Source organism: Callospermophilus lateralis, chromosome 2, assembly GCF_048772815.1.
Source record: "Callospermophilus lateralis isolate mCalLat2 chromosome 2, mCalLat2.hap1, whole genome shotgun sequence".
NCBI classification, from domain to species: Eukaryota; Metazoa; Chordata; class Mammalia; order Rodentia; family Sciuridae; genus Callospermophilus; species Callospermophilus lateralis.
Genome location: NC_135306.1, coordinates 135,089,528 through 135,116,937, shown reverse-complemented (window position 1 = coordinate 135,116,937; position 27,410 = coordinate 135,089,528). Strand labels below are relative to the sequence as shown.

Genomic DNA, 27,410 nt, shown 5'->3' with positions numbered 1-27,410 from the left:
GTACAAGACATCTTGGAGTCTCAACATTCTGATTTGTAAAATAAACTGTTGGGTTAAATCAGTGATCTTCCAACCTTTTTTTAATTATTTTGGTACTCTAGTCACAAAATTGACTTTGAAAGCAATGTACCTATTCATATATTTAACATGGACATCTAAAATTTTTTCAAGTATCTGCAGAGAAAGTTATTTCTAATATAATATAAATATTAATATTGTAGAAGCAACTTACATAATTTTTCTATGTACCCAATGGAATTTAAATAAATATGCAGTTATTTACTATTGAATATCATCTACTTTAAAAAAGACATGGACATACTCTACTGTTAGGACTTCATCATTCCTTTTTCTTCTTGATCTTGTGTTTTGTGCCCCTTTCCCTTCAGCATTTCACTCTGAAGTAAACTCTATTTGCTGTGATTCCCCTTCAATGAAGACTATCTTGCTTCAGCTGCAGGGAAGATTCCCTGCCTGCAGAGAGCCTTCAGCTGTCAAATCTTCAGGGACTGCCTCAGCTGCAGATGGCCACTTTGTGAGGTCATGTTGCTTTTGGGGTTGTTACACATTCAAGAAGTAAAACAAAGAACAAAGTAAACACACACACACACACACACACACACATACACACACACACACACACACACACACACATATACAAAACCTCCCACTATTATTTCTTAATTTATCAAGACACTCATGGATATAGCATACCAATTCAACCTGGGGATTCTAAAGAATTCTCTTAAGCTACTTCTCTCAAAGTTTCTGCCAGTTTCTGCATGGTGAAGGCTGCAATAGTAATATGTCTCTTCACTTCTTCCCAGGCCTTGGAAGAGTTCACTTTGCTTTCAATATCAAACAAAGCATCAGAAATTCTTGGGAATGATTCCCCTACATACTTGTTGTGGCTGCTCGGAGCATAGATGACTTGCCTGTCAAGAAAATATTTTGCTGTTAGTTGCACAAATGACATACAAGAAAGAAAGAGGAGCACCATACAATCTTGGATCTCATATTTCTAAATTTATACTTTGAATAAGACCTATGGCAAGCAAATTTACAAGTTCACTAGTCTCTAAAGACTAGTCTATGAAATATGTATTAACTATTTTACTTTAAATAGAAAGCTCAAAGTGGTTCAGAGCTAACACCAGTAGTAACAAGGATAAACAACTGCTGATTACCTGGTATAGATTATACTTGGTATTCTTTAAGAATTTACTACAATTTTGTAATTCTTTTTTTTTTTTTGATACTGAGGATTGACCCCAATGGACTTTTACCACCAAGCCACATCCCCTGCCATTTTTCATTTCATTTTATTATTAGTAATTTTTATTTTAATACAGAGCCTCACTTAGTTGCTTACAGCCTCACTACATTGCTGAGTTTGGCCTTGAACTTATGATTCTCCTGCCTCAGCCTCCCAAATTGCTGATTATAGGTGTGAGCCACCACACCTGACCAATTTTTCTAATTCTTAAAAGTGAATTCTACAAAGTTGACATTAGTATTTTACAGAGGAGGAAACTGACTACAATTAAATTATTTGTCTCAATGAGCATGGGAAATAAGAACTGAGTTTTATGACACCACACTGTCCCTGACCTTATAACACTGCTATGGTAATTAAATCCCCATTTATAACCAGCGAACCAATTTTTTTCTCTTCTTTAAAAATTCACATTCTATATGTGAGTTAATGCTTAGCTGAAGGCATGAAGAATCATTAAAAACTATCTGTGATGTTTAGAAGACCTAGAAAGAAGACTTTCATTGAAAGGGCTAAGCCAGGTCATGTGCTAGCCCTGAAAGAGGATAAGTTGCAAAGTAACAAGGTAAAGTGTTAAAGAGGCACAACCATGCTACCATTGGCAAAATAGTCACCCTGTTTGCATGACTATTTTCTCACAACTTCTGACCCTTTGATAATCCCTCCAGGGAAAGTTGGCACCACTTCTGGCTATTCATAATATCACCCATTTTGCATTATTCACAGTATGGGCAACCTGGGGGCAGTGGGTGGGTACCTATCAGAAATAAGCACATTTGTCAAAAATTAGGGGGAAAAACTTTTAATGACAAATTTGGGGAAGAAATAAAAACATTTATTACATATTATGCATGTTTATTGAATTTATAATTATCTGGCATATATACAAAGAAAACATTTAAAATAGAACAGGGGTTAAAATCATGTGTAAGAAAATATAAACTTGATTTTATATTTTATTGTAATTGGAGAGATTTTTGTTTTCTGTTTTTTTCTTAATGAATCTCTTACGTTTCCTAAAATTAATTCTTTTATAATCAGACACAAAAAAATGCTAAAAATAAAGATTTGATATTTAAGAATAAAGATATTTAAGAAATGATTCTTAATGATTCTTACATTATTTGGAAACTCAATATAGTATATTTATCACTACAAACATTTTCAAATAAAATATTCTATTAGCTTGCAAGAAATCAATTTTGATATTTTTTTCCACAGTGCAAAACATTTTAAAAATGTAATATTAAACTGAAGTGTAATATTTTCTTTCTTACTTATAGAAAGGTCTGTCTGTTAACCCTAAATGATCAATGAATGCCTGTTCCAGAAGCATCAGCTGATCATTCATAATCCTCAATAATACTGGGCTAAAAAGGAAATTAATATGCAATAGTTTACAGGGATATAAGTTAAATTTACATAGCATGAAAAACAATTATTTCACTCAAGTTTACAATTTTATATCAAACTTCATATAAGAAATAGTAAAACTTCATTAGTCTCCAAAATGTGTATATATATGTATATATTAATATTTAATATATATATTACTATTTAATATATATATATAAGTATTTAATGTATATATACATTAAATAAGTAGTTATATAATTATTTTTTATTAAAAAGTATTTAATGGAGAAAAATATTATATATATATATAATATATATAATATTAATGGAGAAAAATATATTATATATATATAATATATTTTTCTCCATTAAATACTTTTTCAGCAAAATTTGAAATACTGAAATCATTCTCTGCAAAGAAACTACAAAATTAAAATTTTTCAAGCACTGCACACTTTAAACTTCACCAAGATAGCAATGTTTTTTGTGATTCTAATTTGAGGCCACAAATCCAATTAGCAAACAAAATGATAGCCAAGTTTCCTTAGCATGTATTGTGAATTATTTGAATAGTGGAAATTCATGAAATACTGGGTTTCATATACTATATTTTGCATGGTAATTTATAAGACTCCAGGCAAATTATGAAGGCCATAAATGGTAGATTAATAAATATTTTTACATTTTTTAGAAGTTACATGGTTAAATTTCATGCTTTTGAAACTAAAGCTTAATGATCTATATTCTAACTTATATTCGTCTTCAAGGAAATTGTGTTTTTCTTGGAAATCACATTTTACTTGGTAATTCTATTCAGTGAACCTGTTTTCTGTTGTCTGTATTATTTTCTTTCCATTTATTTCAGGTGACTTTCAGACATTTAGCAGAAACAAAACTCTGTCATGCCAAACCCCCTTCATTTTAACTGACTTGGATTAGGATGAAAGTTATGGATTATGAGGGTTAAACAGATTACTGTCCTATAGAAATGTAGGTACCCACCTTTCTACCAAATTCACTGTCTTCTGTGCTGTGAGAATTAAGATAACATTGAACTATCAGTCAGGCTCAGTGCAGCCATGGGATTGGAGTCCAAGGCAAATGTTGAAAAGGAATTTGCTTAGTTTTTACCTAGCCTCTGCCCCAAAATGATTTGTTGTTTGTATGCATACTCTGCCTCCATCATTTAGAATATGGCTCTTTCTGAATCCTGAAAGAATTCATGTCACTATATTAAGAAGGAGAAAACAGTTGTAAAATTAAGGGCTTAAAGATAAAGATGTGGTTAAGCAACTGTACACATTGGGTGAATAGGGTGGCTATCACTCCTCAAGCTGTTTCCTCAATTCAAACTGGAAATAGTACACATAATGCTACATAATGGCCACGTCAATGTGGTGTTGGGGAGATGAAGTAGTGTGTAGGCAACATGTTAGATCTGACATTGTGTGGAGTGGACTGTTACATGAAAATAACAAGATACACTACATAAAACAACACCAAGATTCAACATCATAATGGCACCTCAAGGAAACATCATTTATAGAACTTAGATTTTCTTAAGTTATGTGTATTTCTTTTTACCTTTTTTGTTAGATTGTGTACCAATCTCTACATCAGTGATATACAATCAACTCTTAAGGTGTATTTTTCTGAAAGACAGAAAAATATATGTTAATTTTAATTTTATTTCTCTTTGTAATTTGCTGATTCAAACACCACTGCTAACTTCCTAGATGGAATGATCCTTTCAAAACATAAAATGATTTCAAACTCTTGAATGGCTCCTGATCTCACTCTATAAATCCCACCATCTTCATCACGGCCTCATAGTTTGATATATGAAACAAACCACATCACTCTCCACATTTTTATCTTCCATTCTTCCCAAGAATACTCCCTCAAGGCCTTTTCACACATCTCATCTCACATCTCTTATTCCTCCTCTAGTAAGATGTTACCTTATCTGACAGATATGCCCTGGCCATCTTACCTAAAACAGCATGCTACTTCCACTCCTATCCTACCTACATTCTTCCTCACTGACCCTTGATTTATTTTTTTTCCTAAATTCCCCACCTGGCAAATAAATAAATAGTTGTCTTTTTGTTATCTGATTCCCAATGGGCTGTAAGTCCCATAGGAACCAGGACTCTCTTTTATTAGCTAGTATATCCTTAGTGTTTCCAACAGCCTGATCATTCAGCATTTACCAAATAAGCATCTGCTGTGAAAATAAATTTGTGAGCCAGGTGTTCCCTAGCTGATTCTACAGAACAGAGATGGACTCTCCATTTTCTCATTCTTTCTGTTTCTTAGGAAACCCTAGGAGCACAAGAGTGTCTCCAGCAGGGGTGTAGGGAGATACAAATAGGAGAGTTCAAAAAGCAGGTGACTCTTGAACTGAGTTTTCTGAAACAGATGGAATTATCTGGAACAAAAAGAAATGGCATTCACATCTGAGAGATCATGTACAACAATTCCCGTATATATAAGAAACATGACACACTCAGAGCATGGCAAGTAGCTTTTGTCTGAAAGCTTAAGATCCATGTCTGCAAACAACAATAGTTAAGACTTTAAGAACAGTGTCAACCCAACAAGAATTGTTTTCAGAACTTGAAAAGTTTCTGAAATTCATCTGAAAGGAAAAAAATATGCACATATACCATGTAATTTTTACAGCTTATCACAGAAACCAAAATAGTTTGGCAGCATTTGTTACAATTGAAATGCATGTCCCCCCAGAACCCAGTATTTACACTTGTGGTTCTTTATCCTCGTCTCCTTACATAGAAGAAAGCAGGCAGATAAAGGATATTTAATGCAACAAAATAAATTCAAGGAAGCTACAGTTGCATGAATGAAAAGAGAAAAACTAATATTTATATTAAATGTAAATAATTGCCGGACAACACAATTTAATGGTTACTAAAGTTCCTCTTAGTAAATTTATGAGGAAATAGTAAATTATTTGTTTTACTTCCCTTATTCAATATTATGGGAAGTTATATTTTTAAAGTATATTTAGTACATACTATGATGAAAATTTATATAACAATAACAAGTAGTGACTACTAATATTGCAAAAACATTTTTACTAAAATCTTGCACAACTATATTCATCTGTGCTCTATTATAGGTTAAAAAAACTTGGCTGTGCTGGCTGATTAGCTGAAGAAAATCTAGTATAAGAATCCTTTATCAACTTCACTCCAATTTTTGGTGATATATGCAAGGATTATTTGTTTATGGAAATCAGGGGGAAAAGGAATTCATAATTTATCTTATGGCAGAAAAGATTCATATAACTATTTACCCAGGAAAACCTTTACTTTCAGGTGAAGGGCTTTTGCCAACAAATTTTCATCAAATGATCTACTCTCAAAACCAACATATGTGCTAGAAATCTACAAAAATAATCAATTCCTGGAGATTAGGAACATAAGCAACAAAATATTTGCCACTGTAAAGCTGTATATATTTGGTGGATGCAGTGGCAGACACCTGTGATACCAGTGGCTTGGGAGGCTGAGGGCAAAGAATTGTGAGATCAAAGCCAGCCTTGGCAACTCAGCGAGACTTTAAGCAACTAAGTGAGACCCTGTCTCTAATAAAAATAGAAAAAGGGGTTGGGGATGTGACACAGAGGTTGAGTGCCTCTGGGTTCAATTCCCACTACCAAAATCCTCAGGTTAGAAACAATTTGGGTTTCATGCACAGTGCTATTCCTACAGGTCCTGCTTCTGGAGAGGCTGAGACAAGAGGACAGCCTGAGCTCAGGAGTTCAAGACCAGCCTGGGCAAACTGGTGAGTCTGTGTCCTCTCTAGCTTTTGAAGTCTTTAGATTTTTTTTTTTGATGGTCTTGTATTTTTACCATCATTGCTGCCAAACATGATATTTGAATCCTAACAAAGTAACCACCCAATGAACATGTTGTATGAAAGGAGTTGCAGGGGAACACACTTTTTAAAACAAAAGTTTTGTTTTTTTGGTTTTTTTTTTTTTTTGCATTCAATGTTCTTTCCCCTGAAATAAAATGCTTTGTCAGATTAACATTGGGCCTACTATACATTATAACTATGTGCACAATTAATAATTGGCACTATTATTGAAGGAAGAGGCTGGAAACACTATCTGCATAATTATGTCATATAGCAAATTTCATATTACATTTTTGTTTTATTTGTTATTTATATAAGTCAAGCACGTACCATCACCAGCTTAAAATTAAATGTCACTAATTTAAGGGAAAAAAATATTATTCATGTATCCAGTCACCAGAAAACATAGTAAGAAAGATCTTATATGCCTCTTTTGTCAGTTTATACATCAACTGGTAAAGAAGAGGTGTACAGTCAACTCTGAGAGTACAATTGCCTGAAAAATAAATGAAAATACTATTTCATACTCCCAAATGAAAATCCAGTTGTGCTTAATTCTAACATTATTTTAAATTCTAAACTAGATATAACTGTCTTTAAATCAAACGCATCATTCCCATGGAATAAAAGAGGTTGGAATTTTTTCTCCAGGAGTGAGAGAATCTGCCATACATATTTTGGGCTGAAATTTTAGTAGATGGCTTTAGGTGGCTGAGGCAAGAGCTTCCACACAATTCAGACCTCATCCTTACAGTAGTATCTGTCAGGGGCCTTAGGAAAGTCACTATGAGGTTACTGAATTCACTCTATATTCACTCATTCATTTCAATAGTGCACATCAAGAGATGTTAGAGGATGTATGTATGATCTTGAAAAGTTAAAATTCAACAAAAGTCTAGTGACATATGTATGTCAAATTTTAAAAAGAACTAATTTGTGTGTCTTCCAATAAATACAGAAGATTTTTTTTATTTTCAAGAAACACTTTTATTATAGAAAATATATCAGCATAAAATATTCTATAAATATTAATACAGAAAATATTTCTGTATAAAATAACTTGTACAATATTTCAGCCAAATGCCTTTAATATCACCATAGCAAAAATGTGGTTAATACTATAGTTCTAAGTAGTAGTTCAAGATAGAAAACTGGTAAATATAGCAAAAAAGTATCTAAGAGAAATAGCTTAGTTTTATTTCTAATATATAATATGAATTATTATTTTCTCTCTTGTAAAATAGAAAATTAAGTTGTTACTGATAATCTCATAGGAACAGAATATCCGAGACAGATAATAAGTTGGAATTTGTAGACTTAGAATATATATAATGCATACTAACTGTAAAGGAAATTTACTCTAAGTAAAATTTTCTTTCTAAACACTTTACATCAAAATGAAATAAAATTTACTTTCTATAGATGAATCTGATTTGACATAAGCAATACTTCTTTCTTTTCTGGAGTATTGTTGACTTCTATAATTGAAGCTATTTTGTTAATTCACAGAACTTACTATCATAAAAATATAAGCAAACTAAGCACAGTACTTTTGTGGAATAGAGATCTGTAAATATGTTTATAATCCAAATACTTATTCCTGCCTATGACTATAAATTCTGAGAAAATGTTGATAATTGTTTGGTTGAAAATATTAATGCAATTGTTTAATGCATTTAAAACAAGAAAGAAGATTATTATGAATGAGTAGCTACTATATATACTAATAGCAGAATGTCCCCCGACAAAAGAAAAATTCAAAGTGTGGTTCCTTGATTCTCTGAATCCATCTACGCAGGGGTGAGGCTCCCAGATTATGGGGACCCAGACCCATCCTGCTAAATCAAAATTGCTCAATGTGAGGCCTAGAAATCTGTATCATCAGATATCACTAAGGATTGAGCCTCACTCCCACTGAGACTCTCTAAGAGTGGACACCCATGTAAAGTTATTGTTTTAAAAGTGAAAAATAGAAAATTTCCATTCTAAGTTTATAAAACTATAAAGAAGTTAAAAATAAAATAGACAGTGAAAACATAGGTGGAAAAAAAAGAGACAGGTTAGAACAAAAATAAGACTGCCACACACAAATACATATATAAACAGATCCAATAAAGCTAAAGTAGATGGGAACATGCTGAGAGAACCTGTTACCTCTTTGTAGCTTGCTTCCTCATGAGAAGAAATAATTTAAGGTTTGTGTGGCTATGGCCCAGATAACTGTCACCTCTTTGTTCTTTCCTGCATAGGAAAGATGAGAGCTTCCTTTTCATTACAGAGAAATGTGATCAGAGATTCCATTAAAATAGATTTAGAGTGGAAATGAAGAAGATTACTCATGTTTATTTACAGAAGTAAAGTATGCTGTTGAATATGACAAAGAATCTGGTAGAAAACTCAAACAAGTAATGTTTCTTAATCTATGTGTATGGAAGTGAATGCAAAGCATATTAATCACTTTCTATCTTAATTTGTTGTATCTTTATATTGATTTCTGAAAATAGAGAAACATACACATGTATATAGCACAAGAAATTATATATTTCCAAATATAAATTATCTTAATTAATATTTGATTCATCCTTCAACATGCCTTCAGAATACTAAAGTAAAAATTAAAATCTACAACTACAATGTACTTATGATCAACAAAGTATAAGTGATAACAGATAGACATCTATGTGCCTGATGGTATTCTCATGTTTATTTTATTTGTATTATTTTTATAAATTTAAAGTAGTGTAAGTGGAAATGAGTCAAAAGGGAGACATTTTTTAGACTGAACATCATGGCAAAACACATATGCTTGCTTCATAAGAACTCTATACAATCTGGACTGACAAAAGACAAACACATGGTAGAAGGAAAGCAAGTACATTCATGGTGCACCTAAATTTATGAAAATGTATGAGCTTACCTCAAACATACAAGGATTTCATGAATACTCAATAGGGAGACCTAGGGGGGAAATGAAAGAAAGGGGCCTAAGAAACTTAAAGAATCCAGAGCCAATGATAAATGAAAATCAATCATCTTTGAATGAAAAAAATGACCTGTGAAACTCCAAAGTTAATTAATTTACTAAAGTAATTCAATTTACAAAATTATCACTTTATACTTAAAAAAGGACATATATGTTGTAGAAGGCAAACTGTAACTATACGTCCACTTTTATATAGAATTTGTATGTGTGAAATGATTATCAGAATATTCTCATCTTAATTAAATAAGCTTTCCCACAAGACCTCCAAAGACAGTTTAAACAATTGAAAAATAGATCAAGGATCTGTATCAGTTATTAAATAATTTAATTCACATATAAAAAATGCTTCCCAAGGTTGAGGTTGCTGATTTTATTTTCACAAAAGAAATAGAAACTAAAATATTGACAATAGAGAGATTTCTTAGTAGATTAAGAGGCTATTCTGTTTTGCCAAACTAATCAAATAAGAAAGTAAAAGTTATTTCAATTTCATAAATACTTGAATCATTCAATCATTCTTGAATCATTTCCCAAACTAAAACCGAATTGGATAATGGAATCTAGCTGTGCTCATCCTGAGTTTCTACCCCAACAACTGGAATGGAGCTTAGCAATAGAATATATGTAAACTTTCAAGCTCATCCAACTTGTGTTTCTTTGGCTTTTTTCCAAAAATCTGTTTGCATAAAACAAAAGTGACATAGGTAATTTCATAAAGAGAAAAATCTGTCATAAATCTGATGAATTGATTTTTTAAAATTGCAGATAGGGAAAAATTATACACACACACACACACACACACACACACACACACATACACATACACACACATACACACACACTCCTAGTCATATACTACTAAGAATGATGAAGTAATAGAAATCAGCATGTTAGAAGCACAATGAATGATTCTACTTCCACTACAGCATCGGAACTATTCTTCAGTCTTTTTCTTGTTCTCAATTCATTGACTCTTTTTTGCTGTTTGTTAGAGATATTGGGAACTGATCCCAATAGTACTTTGCCATTGGGCTATATCTGCATCCTATTAAAATTATTTATTTTGAGACCAGTTCTCACTAGGTTGCTTAGAATTTCACAAAATTACTGAGTCTGGCTTCAAACTTGCAATCCTCTGTTTCAACCTATTGAGTCAACCGGAATTAAAGGCATGTAGCACCAAGCCCATCTCTATTCCTCAGTCTTAAGTAACACCCTGATTGCAGGTTTTCAGAAATGGGAAGTATTAATGACAAGCTTAATGAAATGCTTCTATACTTGAATTTCTGATTTAATCTCAAGACGTAGGTGCATTATCAGGTAGTTTTAAGCTCTTTATTCTCTCCAAAATTATTTTTTTAAATTTTTTTCTTTTTCAAGCTTAATTTCTTTTTTAAACTTAATTCCTTCCTAACTTTAGCACTTCAGAAGGTGTTATGAATATTAAATGAGCCAGAAATAATGCATTACCTGGAAAATAGTAAGCACCCTACAAATTTTTAGCTGTCATTAAGAGAGCAAAATCCTAAAATATTTTAAAACTATTTATTTACAGATACAAAATTTGTTATAAATTTTATAATCAGTTTATGACAGAGAACTGGAGTAACAGTTCTTATTTGATTCTAGCAACTGGGACCCTGTGAGGTATTCATAAAATGGATTCATCCTTTAATGATTATGAATCTGAATATCCCTACAATGAGAATCTCTGGTGCCTTTAGCACTGTTGTCAGTGTGGCTGGTCTGCTCACTTACACCCTCTCCAGAGGGGAAAATGAGAATCAAATGACCTAAGGGCAAAGAATTATGACCTGCTCTGACAAAGATGGTATGCTGCTCTGGCTCTGAGTGGGACACTGTTCTCAGGATTGCTGATGTATACAAAATCTAGAAGACCATACAGCCTATTGAGATTCTTTAATATTCAGAGTTCTTACAAAACAACAACTTAATTAAAATGGGCAATGGATATAAAATTTTCCAAATACGTGATTAGATATTCCATTTGATGCATGAAAGGAATCAATGTTTTCAAACAAAAAACAGCAGAACAAGGAGGACAGTGCGAAGGATGGGTTCCGGATCTAGGTGCGCCCAGAGCGCGGTCAGACCTCGCCCCCTCTAGTGGAGATTTAGTGTACTGCATCCAAACAACTGAGATGACTCCACAATCCCAGGTCTTCAAGCCCAGCAGAGCCTGCGCGCCATAAGCTTCAGGTGGGGAACCCGGGAGAGCTCGCTGCAGGAGAGCAGCGCTGTTGACTGCTCTTCATGGTTAGAGCCATGAAAGGAAATTCATTAGAAGCAGCCCAAATTAGTACCCAGTTCTTTGTGAAAATATGCATACTATTGTCCATTGTCGGCTTTTGCAACTTCTAAACAACCTTGACTTCAGGGTCTCTGGTTCTAAGGTTTGCGGGAGGGGGGGGGGCGAGGGGAGGGAACAGTAACATCAGGATTTGTGGAGATCATTGCCATATAATAATCCAATCTTATTCTCATTTGGTGGCAGTAGATACCAGTGAAGAGTCCAAAGGAAAGTGAAACACACATGAACCTTTCCTTTCTCTCTGATATCAGCTTTAATATCCGTCTTGGAAGGAACTTGTGTAGATTTTCTCAGGGAAAGGTGGCCCTAATTTCTCTAGACAGAATTAATAGTCAGCTTTACAAGCTTTGAAAACCATCAATTGCTTTCTCCGAAAAAAAAAAGCAGATATTTAGAGTTTATTTTGCAATTACACAAGAACCAGAAATTAATTATCAGAATTTTTTCAAATACCAAAAAAAGAAAAAAACAAAATAATAAATTAAATCATTTTATTCTCAACACCCCTACAACAACTTTATAAATATTTTGGAAAAAAAATAATAGGAGGTTCTTTTTTCTTTCATTCCTCTTCTTACTTTTTTTTTTTTCCTTCTTCCTAACCCAGGGGTGTTTTACCATTGAACTATATGTATCCCAACTTTTTATTGCCGCAGTCTCTGGCTGGGCACAAATCACGAGTCTCCACACAGCTTGTAGATTCAAACAGCAATTCTTTATTCCCGAACTCACACCGGCCGTCTACAAACACGTTCTAGGGGAATCCACGTTCTCTGCTCAAATCCACTCTCTCCCAAATCCACTACTCTGCCCAAATCCACTTCGCATGGGCTTCTGTCTCCCAAAATATACTGTCTGACCCTAAGCACTCAAGAGGAACTCAGCAGCAGGATACGCCCTATTCTAAAGGGGGAACACCCTAATCTCCTATTATGCTAAACTGCCCAATTCTAAAGGGGGAACACCCTAATCTCCTATTATGCTAAACCGCCCTATTCTAAAGGGGGAACACCCTAAACACGGATCCTGCCCTGGATCCTGCCCTGGTCCTTGAGCAAGGTCACCTTTCAGAAGTCCTTCCACTAGACAGCATGGGAGTAAGCTGGCAAGGAATTTGTCATACCTACTTGGCTGATGGCTCCCAGCATCTCCCCCCTTCTGATTAATTAAACAACAAGTAATGTGGCTTAAGGACCGTGCCTGGTAGGTTGTCCAGTTCAACATATGGCTCTTACTCGTCATTGGAAAACTGACCTTTAGGCGTCAGCCTCCTGTCTTAGGTTGATACCACTGCAACTGGATCATACCCGTCACTGACTACCGGTCCAGCATACAGCCATACTTGTGGATAGGTCTATGCACCAGTGGGGGGGTGAGGTTCTTTGCCTCACCTCTGTTGGCCCCCAAATTTGGCCTTGGTGCCAGTGGGGGAGTGAGGTTAATGTGGCTTAAGGACCGCGCCTGGTAGGTTGTCCAATTCAACATATGGTTCTTACCCGTCATCGGAAAACTGACCTTTAGGCAACTGACCTTTAGGCGTCAGCCTCCTGTCTTAGGTTGATACCACTGCAATTGGATCATACCCGTCACTGACTGCCGGTCCAGCATATAGCCATTGGCCCCCAAATTTAGACCATCACTAGCAGAAGGGAGGAGGATACAGAAATGCCACGACACCAAGCCAATTGACAGTTCCTTTGGAAAAATTGCATCATTGGTGACACCATCAGCAAAGATCACTGGTGACACCATCAGCAAAGATATGCCAGCATTACCACAATTTGCTGCACTAAACGTAGTTACATAGTCCAGGCAAGTTCTGTAAGCAGTTCAAAGGGGAGGAATCTATCAATCTGTCCGTCTCTTCCCAAAGTCCGTTTCCTCCCAAAGTAAGTTGACTCCTTGATTGAGCATACTTGTTGAGTTATATTCATTGGGATGAAGATAGGAATTCTGGCAATGATGCTAAAAAGACATTAACCTGAAAAGAATTATTAAATATAATGAAAAGGAAAGGTGAAAGTAAACAAACAGATCTGTTAACCTACTTAAAAAACAATCCTTAACAGCTGTTTACCTGATTTAAATTAGTAAACAAGCAGATCTGTTAACCACCTTTAAAAACAATCCTTAACAGCTGTTTACTTAATTTAAATTAAGCCATTTAAATCACGTGAATAAAAAAAATAATAATTTGGATCCATTTTCTCATGAGCACTCCTCATATATGAAATATGGACATACGCACACACAGACATATAACACAAAACACAAATGTGCAAACAAACGTACAACACATAAGATAATAATAAAGGCCTTGTAGCTTTACCTAGGTAAAATCTCCATTGCAATGTTTAAAAACTCCAGTCAAAAAATAAAACTGATCAAAAAAAAAACCATTAACCTAGGTTTATATGAGCTCAAAAAATAAAAATAGAACCTTATGATGTGGAAAAATGCAATAATAAAATAGATATTGAAAAAAGCATCCTGGTTAATCACAGTCGCAGATGTAAGAATGGCCAAGCTGGAGTTCTGGATATCAGCTGTTATGGATTTGAGTCAAATCATCTTCTTTTTGATCTGTAGAAATCGTTTTAGTTAGTCTTTCTGGAATCCAAATCGGCTGCTGTTCTCCCTGTGGAAACACGCAAACAGAGCCCCGACTCCAGACAATCACTGGGTCTGGACCTTTCCATTGTCCTGTTAGAATATCTTTCCAAAGAACTTTAGGCTTATGCACATTTTTTGGATACATATGCCTTTCTGCAGCACTAAGTCCTGATGAATCCAAATTTTAAAAGTTTAGAGTAAAAAGGGTTATTTTAAGTTTATCTTTGGGGGATATATACCCCTTTCCAATTTTTAAGATTAACTAGGCTTCGAATTATGCAATCTTTCCTCCTTCACGAAGGCATCTTAACCACCTTCAAATTAACCTTTTAAAGCCTTTTAATTATCATCTATACTGTACTTTTAAATGTACTTTTTCATCACCTACAGCTTCACTATTTTAAACGAGGCTTAGATTCTGTTTAAATCGCTTAATGTTAGTTTACATGGCTGCCCTTCAACCAAAGGCCTTTTTTACTCCATTAAGAAGCTTTGTCTCAATCTGCCATGTACAAATACCTTTTTTTTTTCTCAAGCTTTTAAAGTAAGTTTAGTTTCCTCAAAATTTTTTTAAATGGCATTTTACAACTTTTTACTTTACCACACAGAGATTATCTCATCTAGAAACATTTTTTTAACCTTTATATTAAAATATATTTCCACATCTTGAATCTTTTTATATCTCTTTTTTAACCATTAACCCTTTTTATAAATTCACATTCTGAAATAACCCTTATAAAATTTCTGATTTAGACAAATTACTCTACTTTAATAGGATGAAATACTTTCATGTTTTTTTTATGGTACTATAATACTATAATTGAAACCCAACTGAAACTTCTTCTTTCTTATTGTATATAAATTACACCTGATAGAATCTTAACACTTAGTAACCTTGTTTTAGCAAAGACACATACCAAAGCAAAATTAAACTTTTTTTTTTCCATTTACCAATTTATGAAAACACACATAATGTTTAAATATATTACCTTATGGAACTTAATAAGTAAAGAGTACTTGATTTTATATTTAGTGGTTGATATTTTAACACTTTAGCTTTGTAAATTAATCAGAACTTTGTAGAAACCAAGACCTTAGACAAATGTAGTAAACAGAATTAACCATCTCTTTCTTGTTGAAGAAAAATCCTTCTACAGGATACCATGATGGTCCCTTTGATATATTTAATAACTTCTCGTTTAAAAGCCATGGGCTGCATTTTTGTATTGTATCAACATATGCCCTAATTGTTCTTGGTCTTACTGGGTTGCCTCCTTTCTCTAACAATTTCTCTTCCTCGGAGGCGAACAACTTCAAACTTTGAGCCAACCATTTTCCCCAGTTTGCCTGAGAAAGTTCTAGGAACAGGCAACTTGAAATAAAAACAAAATAAATTAGAACAGGAACATACTGTTTTTTGAAATGGTCACCCATTCTCTAGCCTTCCCTCAGGGGCGAGCAATTTCACTTACCCCCAAGCTTCAGGCGTTCCCCGTACGGGCCACCAAATGCCGCAGTCTCTGGCTGGCCACAAATCACGAGTCTCCACACAGCTTGTAGATTCAAACAGCAATTCCTTATTCCCGAACTCACACCGGCCGTCTACAAACACGTTCTAGGGGAATCCACGTTCTCTGCTCAAATCCACTCTCTCCCAAATCCACTACTCTGCCCAAATCCACTTCGCATGGGCTTCTGTCTCCCAAAATATACTGTCTGACCCTAAGCACTCAAGAGGAACTCAGCAGCAGGATACGCCCTATTCTAAAGGGGGAACACCCTAATCTCCTATTATGCTAAACTGCCCTATTCTAAAGGGGGAACACCCTAATCTCCTATTATGCTAAACCGCCCTATTCTAAAGGGGGAACACCCTAAACACGGATCCTGCCCTGGATCCTGCCCTGGTCCTTGAGCAAGGTCACCTTTCAGAAGTCCTTCCACTAGACAGCATGGGAGTAAGCTGGCAAGGAATTTGTCATACCTACTTGGCTGATGGCTCCCAGAATTTTATTACTTTAAATTTCAATTTAGTCTTTTCAAATTTTTTATTAATTAATCAATTTATTTAGCTACTGGGAACTGAACCCAGGGGTGATTTAGAACTGAGTTACATCCCCAGCTCTGTGTGTGTTATTTTTAAATTTTAAGAGAGGATCTAGTTCAATCTCTTTGGCACTCACTAAATTGCAGAGGCTGGTCTGAAACTTGTGGTTCTCTTGACTTAGTCAGGGAGTGGCTGGGATTACAGGCTTGTTCCACAACTTCTGCTCAGATTTTCTTAATAAATAGATTTCTATACTTTGCAGAGTTGTGGATTCTGCTAGAAACTTTGATTTAAAACTGGAAATAAAGCCTTTGTGTTTAACAATTATGAGACTCCAGAGTGCAGCTTGTGCTTTTAATCCAAGATCATTTCTAGAAAGCACAGTTGTGAAAACTAACCAGACCATAAATTGTATATATACATATATGTATATTGGAAGACTAAAAGGTCAGGTATGAATTTTCATTCCTCCTAAAACCCTTGTATTCCCACAATTGAATCTTGGTGTGAAGTATGCCAGGAAAAGGGAGGCATCTGTATTTAAAGATCAAGTTAGTTACATTGGTAATATGATTTAATTCTTTTAAAAACACTATTTCTCAAAGTCAGTAAATAAACTATTTCATATTTTTCCATTGTTCTTTCCTTTTTGTAATAATAAGCAAATTATAGCTGTCCCAGTTGTGCACATCTGTAATTTCACCACTTGGAAAACTAAGACAGGAAGATATCAAGTTCAAGGCCAGCCTGAGCAACTCAGAGTATATAAAAATTAAACAAATAAATAAATAAGTATAATGTAAATTACACATTAAATTGCCCCACAAAGTTCACTGAGCAAGGAATAACCTTGGCCTTTTCCCATGAACTCTTGAAATGGGTCAGGCACTGCCAAATCAAATTCCTTCCCTTGATGGGGCCTTGGGAAGCTAAATCTGGAATGTGAGGGCTGGAGAAATCCCCAGTGTAGAGAGGGATCAAAGATATTCTTGGATTAATTTTTTTAAAAAAAATGAACAAATGGATAACTGCATAACTCTCTACAAGACAGGATAGAATTAAAGCCAATCTGAAGCAAAACATTTCCAAGTTTCCCAAAATGCTTGCTAAAAGCATAAATTTATGACACTTCATTTCTGTCATTTCATAAAGAAAAAATTAAAAAAAAATATTCCAAAAAATTACATTGAACATTGACCTATGAAGTTTCAAGAATTGTAAAATCAGTGGCTATTGATGAGAGGAAGTTTTTACAAGATTGTTTATGGAGATTAGCCAAGGAGCTAAATCAGTTCTTTTTTGGACAAAACTAATGGATCACCCATGCAAGAATCTAGTGCAAGCTCCAAAGAAAGCAATCTCTTAGAGAAAGTGGGTATGGTTTTAGGGCCAATTAAAAAACAACAACAACAAAAAAAAAAAAAAACAAAAAAAAACTTGAAGAGCCCAACTCATTCTTCTCCAGAACCCACAGAGTGCCTTTTGGACTGGCTGGAAGATTTCTGAAGCCTGCCAATACCATACACAATCTTCATATTATTACTTCTGGAGCAGGTATCGGTGAGCCCACAGATATATTTCTTAGGTCAGTATACAGAAGAGCAATTCCTCCTACTTCCCCATATCAAAGCAAGCAAATATATGAACTTCAATTATAAGCAAAATAAACTTACTATCTGTGAAGTGATATAATTTTCTTTCTTAGAAATGATTAGACTGCTATTTTCTTCACTTTGTACATCCCTTGGAATTAATTTGATGATTAATTTACTTCAATAATTTATGCGTTGCATTGTTGTTCCTTTGTATTTAAAAAACCAATTTACATCCTCACCAAAATGTATAATATTTTCTTTTTTTCACATCCCTACAAGAATTTGCTATTATTTGTTTTGTATTCTTGATAATTTCCATTCTCACTGGAGTGAGAATCATAGTGTATTTTTTATTTGAATTTCCCTGAGGGCTAAGAATATTAAATATTTCTTTTATCCTTCCTTGGTATATTTTAATGAAGTTTGGGTACTAGAGACTTAACCTAGAGGTGTTTTAACACTGAGCCACCTCTCCAGATCTTTTTAATTTTTATTTTGAGACAGACTCTCAACAAGTTACTTAGAGTCTACTTACTGAGTTGCTGAAACTGGTCTTGAATTTGCAAACCTCTTTTCTCAGCGTCTCCAATCTCTGGGATTACAGGTGTGCATCCTGTACACACTGAGCATATTTTCATATAGTTGTCAGACATTGTATTTCTTTTGAGAACTGTCTTTTCAGTTCATATGCCTCCTTTGTTAATTGGATTAGTTGCTTTTATAGTGCTCAATGCTTTGTGTTCTTTCTGTTCTGAATATTAACACTCTGTTATAGAGATGATGACAAAATTTTTCTTCAGTTCAGTAGTTTCTCTTCACTCTGTTGGTTTCTTGTTGTGCAGAAAGTTTTTAATTATCTGTCATCCCATGTATTGGTTCTTATTTTTTGAGCTATGGGGTCCTGTTCAGAAAGTGTGGCAAAATACATTCCAATAGAAAGAAAGCACTGCTTGTTTTCTGGCATCAATTAAGATAAATACATATTTTTCTAATGTGAATGTTACTTGATAATACTTTGAATGATTTGCAAGATGTACCTGTTGTAATTTGTGTGTATTTTTACAGGAGAATATATAATAAAGGTAGAATTTTTATCACAATAGATTAATATATTTTTCAGTAGACTTTTATTGAAATCTGATACAGTTTTGCAATATTAACTTTAATCATTAGCCCTTAGACATTTAGAAATTGTTTGGGAGTAGTAGATTCTGGTTGAAATCATAATACTATCAAATTTAATATTTAAGTAAAATAACTAAGGTAAAAGTTCCATAGCGGGGCCATTCCTTTTCACTTTTTTCTTTTTTCACTTTCTTCATTTTTTTATTTTTATTGTTATGGTGCTGAAAACCAAACCCAGGGTTTCCACAATGATGGGCCTGACTCTTCCACTGAGCTAAGTCCCTAGCCTTCACATGCCCTTTTCTATGTGAATGACTGGCAGTAAGTATTATGGCTGATGTTAAGGGTATTCAGAATCCACACTATAAAAATGTAAATTGGGCTAAACACCCATGCTTAAAACTGTTTAGAGGAATGTCACATCTCCATGAAACTGAGATTCCATTTTCTAAAACAGGCAGTTTTATAAGTTCATTTGACAATTAACCATTAGTTTTCATCCATATTGTCTAGGTTTTTGAATGGGATAACTGGAATGTAGACTACCAAAGTGTAATACTTGTTTGGTGAATCTTCATCCTTATTAGGTTTTCTGGACAATTGAACATAGATACAGAATTCAGACACTGTGTATTCTTTTTTTCTAGAAATTTTTGCTGAGCTTTGAATCTTGGAATCCATGTACATATCTAGAGTCCTCATCTCCTTCAGAGCAAATTTCTGGATCTTGAGTGACTGAGGTACATGTCTTGAAGCCCACTCCCTGGATGGGATTGTGATTTTTGACGGGGCATTCTTTGGTCACCACTTCCTTAATGGAAAAATAGCCATTCTCCTCACCATTCTTCCCTGTGGAAGCCATTCTGTCTCATCTCAATTTGGAAAGGAAGAGCACTAGGGATTATATGAAACTGGATTATGCATGAGAAAAATATAGAATGAGAATGTTGATGACTAGGGGAGTCATAGTGGTTTCTCCAGATTTTGAGAGATCTTTTTATGCCTCAGTTTTCTGTCATGTCATATAAAAAGTAAATTCTATTCTTCTTTAGACATAAGATTATTACTACATCATAACATGAGTAAAACTTTTCTTAATTCTTTGTTTTTTTGGGTAGAAAATTAAAATTGTTCAGATTTTTATCCCTTAAAAATAAAAAGAAAAGAGACAAAAGAAATAAATGAACTCAGACATCCTACAAGTCTTTCAGAAAGAACTCCCCTGGTCCATCTGCATGAAGTACCTTATAGACCCAGTCACCATAGGATGTGGGCATAGCTTCTGTCATCCATGTCTCTGCCTTTCCTGAAAAGAAGCCCAAACTCCTGACCATTGCCCTATGTCAGGGAGCCATCACAGCAGAGACACTTCAAGAGCAATATTCCTTTGAAGAATATTGTATCCACTGCCAGACAAGCCAGTCTCAAGCATTTCCTGAGCTCTGAGGATCACATGTGTGTGACCCACGAGAAAAAAAGATCTTCTGAGAGGAGGACAAAAACCTGTTCTCCTCACTCTGCTCCAAGTCTCAGGAGCACAGGGCTCACAGACACTGTCCCATTGAGGAGCCTACTGAGTAGTACCTGGTAAATGAAGCTTTGAAGTCACTGAGAAAGTTGGAGCGCAGGATGACTAAGAATATAAAGCCAAGAATCACCAGCTTAACTGAGTGTCCCATAGAGCTGTAAATACCAGTGATAAAATTCTGAATAATATATGTGTTTGTATCTGCCTTTATGGAGACTGGGAGAATGATGAACCTAATTTATTATTCTTTATTATAATAAATTGATTATATGGCATACTACTTCAGAAACTTTAAAGCTCTCATGAGTATTAAAGAGTTTCTAAACTAAAAAAAACTATTTAGTACAGCTAGAGGTGGTAGTGCACCCCTGCAACCCCAGCTACTCATGAGACTGAGGCAAGAGGATACTCAGTTTGAGGATACCTTAGGGAGCTTAGACATTAACTCTAAACAAAATAGTAAGAACTTTAAAAAATTACTGGTGATGTAGCTCAGCTGTAAAGCACCTTCTTAGCATGCAGGAGCCCCTGGGTTCAATTGGTAGCACCATGGGCTGGGGACAGTTTCAAAAGCCTTCTAAAGAGGATATAGTACATTGAAACTCAGGGAACATTGGTGTCAATAGATCGAAATTCTGAAGCAAATTCCAAACTACCTAAGAATTTACTAAACTTTTGTATGTGTCAGTTTCTCTAGGAAAATGATTTATTAAGTTCTGCGATTCCATAGTCTGAATCTCCTAAAATTGATAATTACCCATATCAATCCTGGAAACACCATTCTTCTGTTCCCCTTAAAACTTTTTTTTTAAAATCTATCATTGTGGCTCTGAAATCAATATCTGTGTGCTTGCCTAGTCGCAAACTTTGTTGTCTTTCAAGAGAATTTTCTAAAACAAATGAGATCTTTTTGGGAAATTATCCAAGGAAACCAGAGAAATCTAAAAGAGAAGAGCACAAAAGTCAACCAATGGGGTGTAAGTCTGAGAGTCTACTTCCTTCAGAAACAACTGAAGACAGGAGAGGTAGACATTTATTAATTCATCTCATGATTGGAATAATCACAGGATTTTAGGAAGATCTTTATTTATGGCTTCTACTTGTGGGAGTACAAATCAACACTGTTGTTCAAGGAGAATGGTTGGGTAATGGATCAGGAAATCTTGATACTAAGGACATATTTACTAACAGCAATCAAATTGTTGCATACAATTATTTATAAATTATTTGTGAATAATATAAAGATATGAAAACAAATATTTTCTCTCTAATACAGAGAGACCTCTGGATCATGTTGGTATGTTCCTTCATTTGCATAAAAAAAGCCTGAGTTTTTTTAATACTGTCAACATTTCCTTTATATTGAAATATCCTACAAGGTACCTGAATTTCCCTGTTAGGCTGGGTTTTTTCTGGTTGTTGTTTGCTTCTTTTTGTTTTGTTTTGCACTTCACATATAATTAGGAATACTTCAGGAACTTGACTTCTCTGCCTCAGAACTCCATTTTCAGGGGCCCCTTCTCAGTTGGAGAGAAGCAATAATATTATACTTCTATCTTTCCCTTATCTTTATTTAATCTTATTTTATTAAATATGAAGATAGGATACAATGTAAAATTTTGTTGGCTCAATTTCCCTTTAATAAAAATGATCTTTAGTTGCCCATTATCCATAATATAGGTTGTGGTTGACTCAATGTTTTGTTACCTTTGTACGATTACAAAAACATGGATTTTTGATTACAAATCAAATTCTAATACACGAACACAAGAGTTTGCACATCTTCCCAATTCTGGCTATTCACAATGCACCTGTGAATAGCCCCTCTAGATCTAGTAAATTCTAGTAATCAATTCACCCAAAGTGGAGAAAAGGTAGTATAGGTGTGTGTGTGTGTGTGTGTGTGTGTGTGTACATGTGTGTATGTGTGTGCATGTGTGTGTGTGTGTGTGTGTGTTACAATCATGGTGGGCACACATAATTTTTTTATGTTAATTTAAGGAGCTAATTTAAGTTAATTTAAGCTCAGTAGTAGAGCATTTGTCCTGCATGCAGTGTTTAATTTCTACCAGAGGTCAATGTGTGGGTATTTAGTATTTATGATGATCCCACAGGGCATGAGACATGATATGGGAAGATAGAGAAACCGAATACAGACTTGTACTCCCTACTGACTTTGCCATCTTTCCATGATATAATACTCCGTTGATTTTTATTTGTTGTTAATGTATTTATGCAATCAAATGTTCTTCCAGAATGTATTGTAGAAATCAACAAATTTTTGTTAATAAAAAATGAAAATGTGTATCTTGCTAGACATTGCTGTCTGCCATACCCAGGAATGACTGTTCACTATGTAGCCTTGAAGTTACCTACATTCACTTTGCCAGTTTCATTAATACTCAGTCCTGGTGAAAAGACTTATAGACTTTACATTTACTGAACATATATTGTGTGGCTTACATACAAATGTATTATGTATTTTTAAAAAAACAATAACACTGGTCTGGGGCTGGGGCTCAAGGGTAGACCACTCACCTGGCAAGCGTGGGCACTGGGTTCAGTCCTCAGCACCACATAAAAATAAAATAAAATAGTAAAATAAAGATGTTGTGCCCACCTATAACAAAAAAATTAAAAAATATCTTTAAAAACCAATAATACTTATACTACTGGGCTTGGTGGTACCCACCTGTAATCTTACCAACTTAGAAGGCTGAGGCCACTGCGTTGCTAGTTCAAGGACAGCTTTAGACACTTATTGAGATCCTAAGCAACTTATCAAGACACTGTTTCAAAAGTAATAAGATTTATGGGTGTAGCTCAATAATTATGTCCCCTGAGTCAATATCCAGTGCCCCCTCAAAAAATAGAAAATGGAAACCACCAATACTGCACTCATAATAAAAAAAGAAGCTGAGGCAGAAGGAATTGAAGACTCTGAAAACAAAGAGTTTGTCTCCAAATGATCTTTAACTTTGGATTCTACATGGTCCCTCTCAGGTGAATCATCTTAAGTGATAGACAAACATTCATCCCAATGATTGTGACATCAGATAAAATAATGCAATTAGAGTTCACCTTAGATTTTAAAAGACTATCCAAAAATAAATATTGGTATCAAATATTAAAATATTATTAATTTCCAGCTCTTAATATGATTTTTCTTCACTCGTTCCTATCACTGATTAATCTACAATGTCAAGTGCAATCACCAAGTCCAGTCCACTTTCTTTATTCTCAGTAGATAAAGTTGCAGCCTACCCTGCATATAAGGCAAAATTTATGCAGTTTTTTAAATTCATGTTCATACTCTTGCCTTCTTAAGCTTCACAGTAGCTTCATTATTACATTTCAATTGTGTTCATGAAAAAGGAACTTAAAGTTAGTTTGTATTTTTCCTGAAGAGTACATAGTTATTAAAATGCCTTTCTTATGTTTAACATGAATTGTTATGTCCTAGATCTACACAATTTGTATTATTCCCCTTTTCACATTAAAATTAAAGCATAGTGTAAACACATATTATGCTAGCTTGAGAAAAGTTTCCAAAGCGCTGCTAACACAATAGGACAGAAAAAAAAGTTAGAAAAAATGTCAATGAAAGGCAAGAAAGAGATAAATTTCCAGATTTGCATGTTAAGGAGGGTCTGCTATTTTGAAATTTGAAAGTGTTATCTTATTTTATGGTGTAAAGTTGATTTTGACATTTCTCCAGGTCTAAACATGTACCAGTGAAATATGAAGATCTATAGTGATGAGGAAGCTAAAATGTAATTTAGAATGATGGAGAAAATCAACAACAATATTCACATATTATTAAATCACTTACTGTGCTAAAGTTGCTATAAACACAAAATATTTTTACATTTTAAATATTACAGATAAAAAATAATACTTATTTTTATAACTAATGGGATACCTATCTCTATTTAAAAAAAAATATTTGGAAGGGTATACCCATGAGAAAACATAATGATTTGTGAAGCAATTGTGTCATTTGTAACATGTTGAATTCCACCAAACTGAGAGTTCATTTCTCTCTCTCTCTCTCTCTCTCTCTCTCTCTCTCTCTCTCTCTCCTTTCTCTCTCTCTCTGTTGGAATTGAGAATTGTACTCGGGAGTTTGGGGGGGGGGTGTTACTTAACCCTTAGTCACATCTCCAGCTATTTTTATGTTTTATTTTGAGACACGATCTCAGGTTACTTAAAGCCTCATTACCCTGCAGAGTTTGGCCTCAAATTTGTGCTTCTTCTGCCTAAGTCTCCCAAGTTACTGGGATTACAGATGTGAATATGGCCTCAGGGTTTGTTTCTCACAGCCACTCATAAGTTGAAGCCTCTTATGGGTTCTGTTAGGGCACAGGCCAATTTGCCTTAACATAGAGGGCGATTTTAAAGAATTGGAAAGTGTGTTGTTCTCACTTTTTTCTCCAAATATAGGAGATAGTCAAAAGAAAGATTTTCAACAACTGGATTTTTATCTGTGGATGAAAAACTGGGTAAATTGTTGCCATGTGCCATCCAGTAGGAAAGCTGAAAAATATCATGATGAAGGGGGCCTGAATTGGGAAAAGTCTTGGTGTTTTCCACAGCATATCTGTTTTCATCCTATAAGTTCAAGTTCATCCTTTTGACACCCCAACCTGCAAGATATTTCTGAATATGCTGCATTCACAATGACAGGGATTTGATTTATATAGAAGAAAAAAATGATAATTACAATAGAATAAACACTCAAAAGAGTTCATGTTTAGTTCAATAAGGTATGCATTTTTTAATTCTAGGGATTGAACCCAAGAGCATTTAACCACTAGACCACAGCCTCTGTCCTTTTGATTTTTTTTTCTGGGGTGGGGGGGATAGGGTCTCACTAAACTCCTGAGGGAATTGGTAGTTTGCTGAGGCTGGCTTTGAACTATGATCATCTTGACTTAGTATCCAGAGTGACTGGAATTACAGGTGTGGGCCACTGCACCAAGCCGAAAGTAATGTAATCTTTAATCAACGATGTGAGGATACTTTGAGTTTCAATTAGGAGTGAGTACAATTCAAGATTAAATTCTGTTTTTCAACCTTGGTGATGTGTTGAATGTTCCCTTATTTATTGTCTGAGTAAGTGAGGGTCATATGTTAAGAAACAGTTTACTTGTTTTATTCTCTTAAGTGGTCAACTAAAACAGGAACAATTCTCCAAACTATGAAAATTCTTTTCAGAAATGTTCCCTTATTCTTACTCTCTATACCAACTAGATTTTATAGTTGACTCTCTCTCTCCCCCTCCTGTTTATTTTACAGAGTCCTTTAGTAGCTAAGTATCTTATTGAACTTTTCCCTCACTGTAACCAAAATTTCTTACAAGAACGACTTAGAGGATGAAAAGCATTTTTGAGTCTCAGAGTTTGGTTTCAGAATTTCAGGGGGGAAGGGCCCAGCAGGGGGAAGCTACTTCCCTTGTGGTGGCTGCAGGAAATGATGTGGGGGATGGCACTAGGGAAGATGTATCCCAGGAAAAATTATATATCTGCCTGGTAATTTTTTTCAGCCATTGTTAAAAGAATATCTTACACCAATGATGCTCCTGAAAATACTTAATTACTTTTTTGTAAAGCATTTTGTGGTACTGGAGATTAAAGTCCGGGCACCCTGCCTCTGAGCCATATCTTCGGTGCTTTATTTGTTTGTTTGTTTTATTTTGAGATAGTATGTCCCTAAACTTCTGAGGTTGGCCTTAATTTTGTGATCCTTCTGCTTCGTATTTCCAAATCATTGGCATCATAGGTGTGTACCATTGCTCTTAGTCTATTACATATTCTTAGTGTCTTTCATTTTTATAGACCTATGTAACAATTATTATAATCTAGTTATAAAACAGTGAAGTGAAATCAAGGTGAGAACACTGGAATCCTTGCCATTTACATAAAAAAATACAAGGCTTTTCTTGTTGTTTATTCATACTTCTTCTTTTTCTTTTGGCAAAGGTATAATTCTTCATAGAAATAAGAATAGAAACCGATGTGGAAAACATAGCATGTTTCATTTATAAAAAAAAAAAAGCAGATAAAATTGTAAGAGGGAGAGTTACAAATTGATAAAGAACATCACTGATGATACAATGCTAAGAAAGTAAAAATATGAAGGACATGCTGTGGAAAATAGTCAGTCAAGAAACTAATTGAGTTGGCAAATACTGTAGCTAAAATAAAATTGTGTGTAGCAAAATTAAGGAAAAGAATTACAACAGCATGAATGAAGTGCTGCCCTTGAGCCCTCAATGTTACCAGCAGTATCCAGTTTAGGGCTCCAACTGTGGCTGGCAACTGTGGACTTGGAGAAACATCTTCCCACTGTTCTGCTCTCATATTCACCTTGATTCATTGCTAATGACCAATCATTCAAGATTATGTGTTAATGTTACTAAATGATGGAAACTGTAGTACTTTCAAATCAGAAAATGTTATTTTGGTTTCCAGCTAAACTATGTTGCATGTGTGTGATTGGGGTCCAATTTTCATATTACCCTTTTTCCCACCTTATATCTCTAAATATGTCTGTAATTTAAAATTCATTGAAAACTACTGATTTGGACAGAGCTCCCACTCTAAACCTAAAAACCAACCTGGGTGCTGTGATGCATGTTGAAAATCCCAGTGGCTTGAGAGTGGTTCAA

General features: G+C 34.6%; 1 protein-coding gene across 1 annotated transcript in view; it reads right to left on the bottom strand.

Annotated features, from left to right (window-relative positions):
• Positions 1-745: 745 nt before the first annotated feature.
• The window catches only part of LOC143391245 (N-acetylated-alpha-linked acidic dipeptidase 2-like), a 152,946-nt gene continuing 126,281 nt past the window's right edge, over positions 746-27,410 (bottom strand). Inside the window, 1 exon segment of the mRNA XM_077108686.1 lies at positions 746-935. Within this exon segment, the coding sequence (XP_076964801.1) occupies positions 746-935 (190 nt within the window).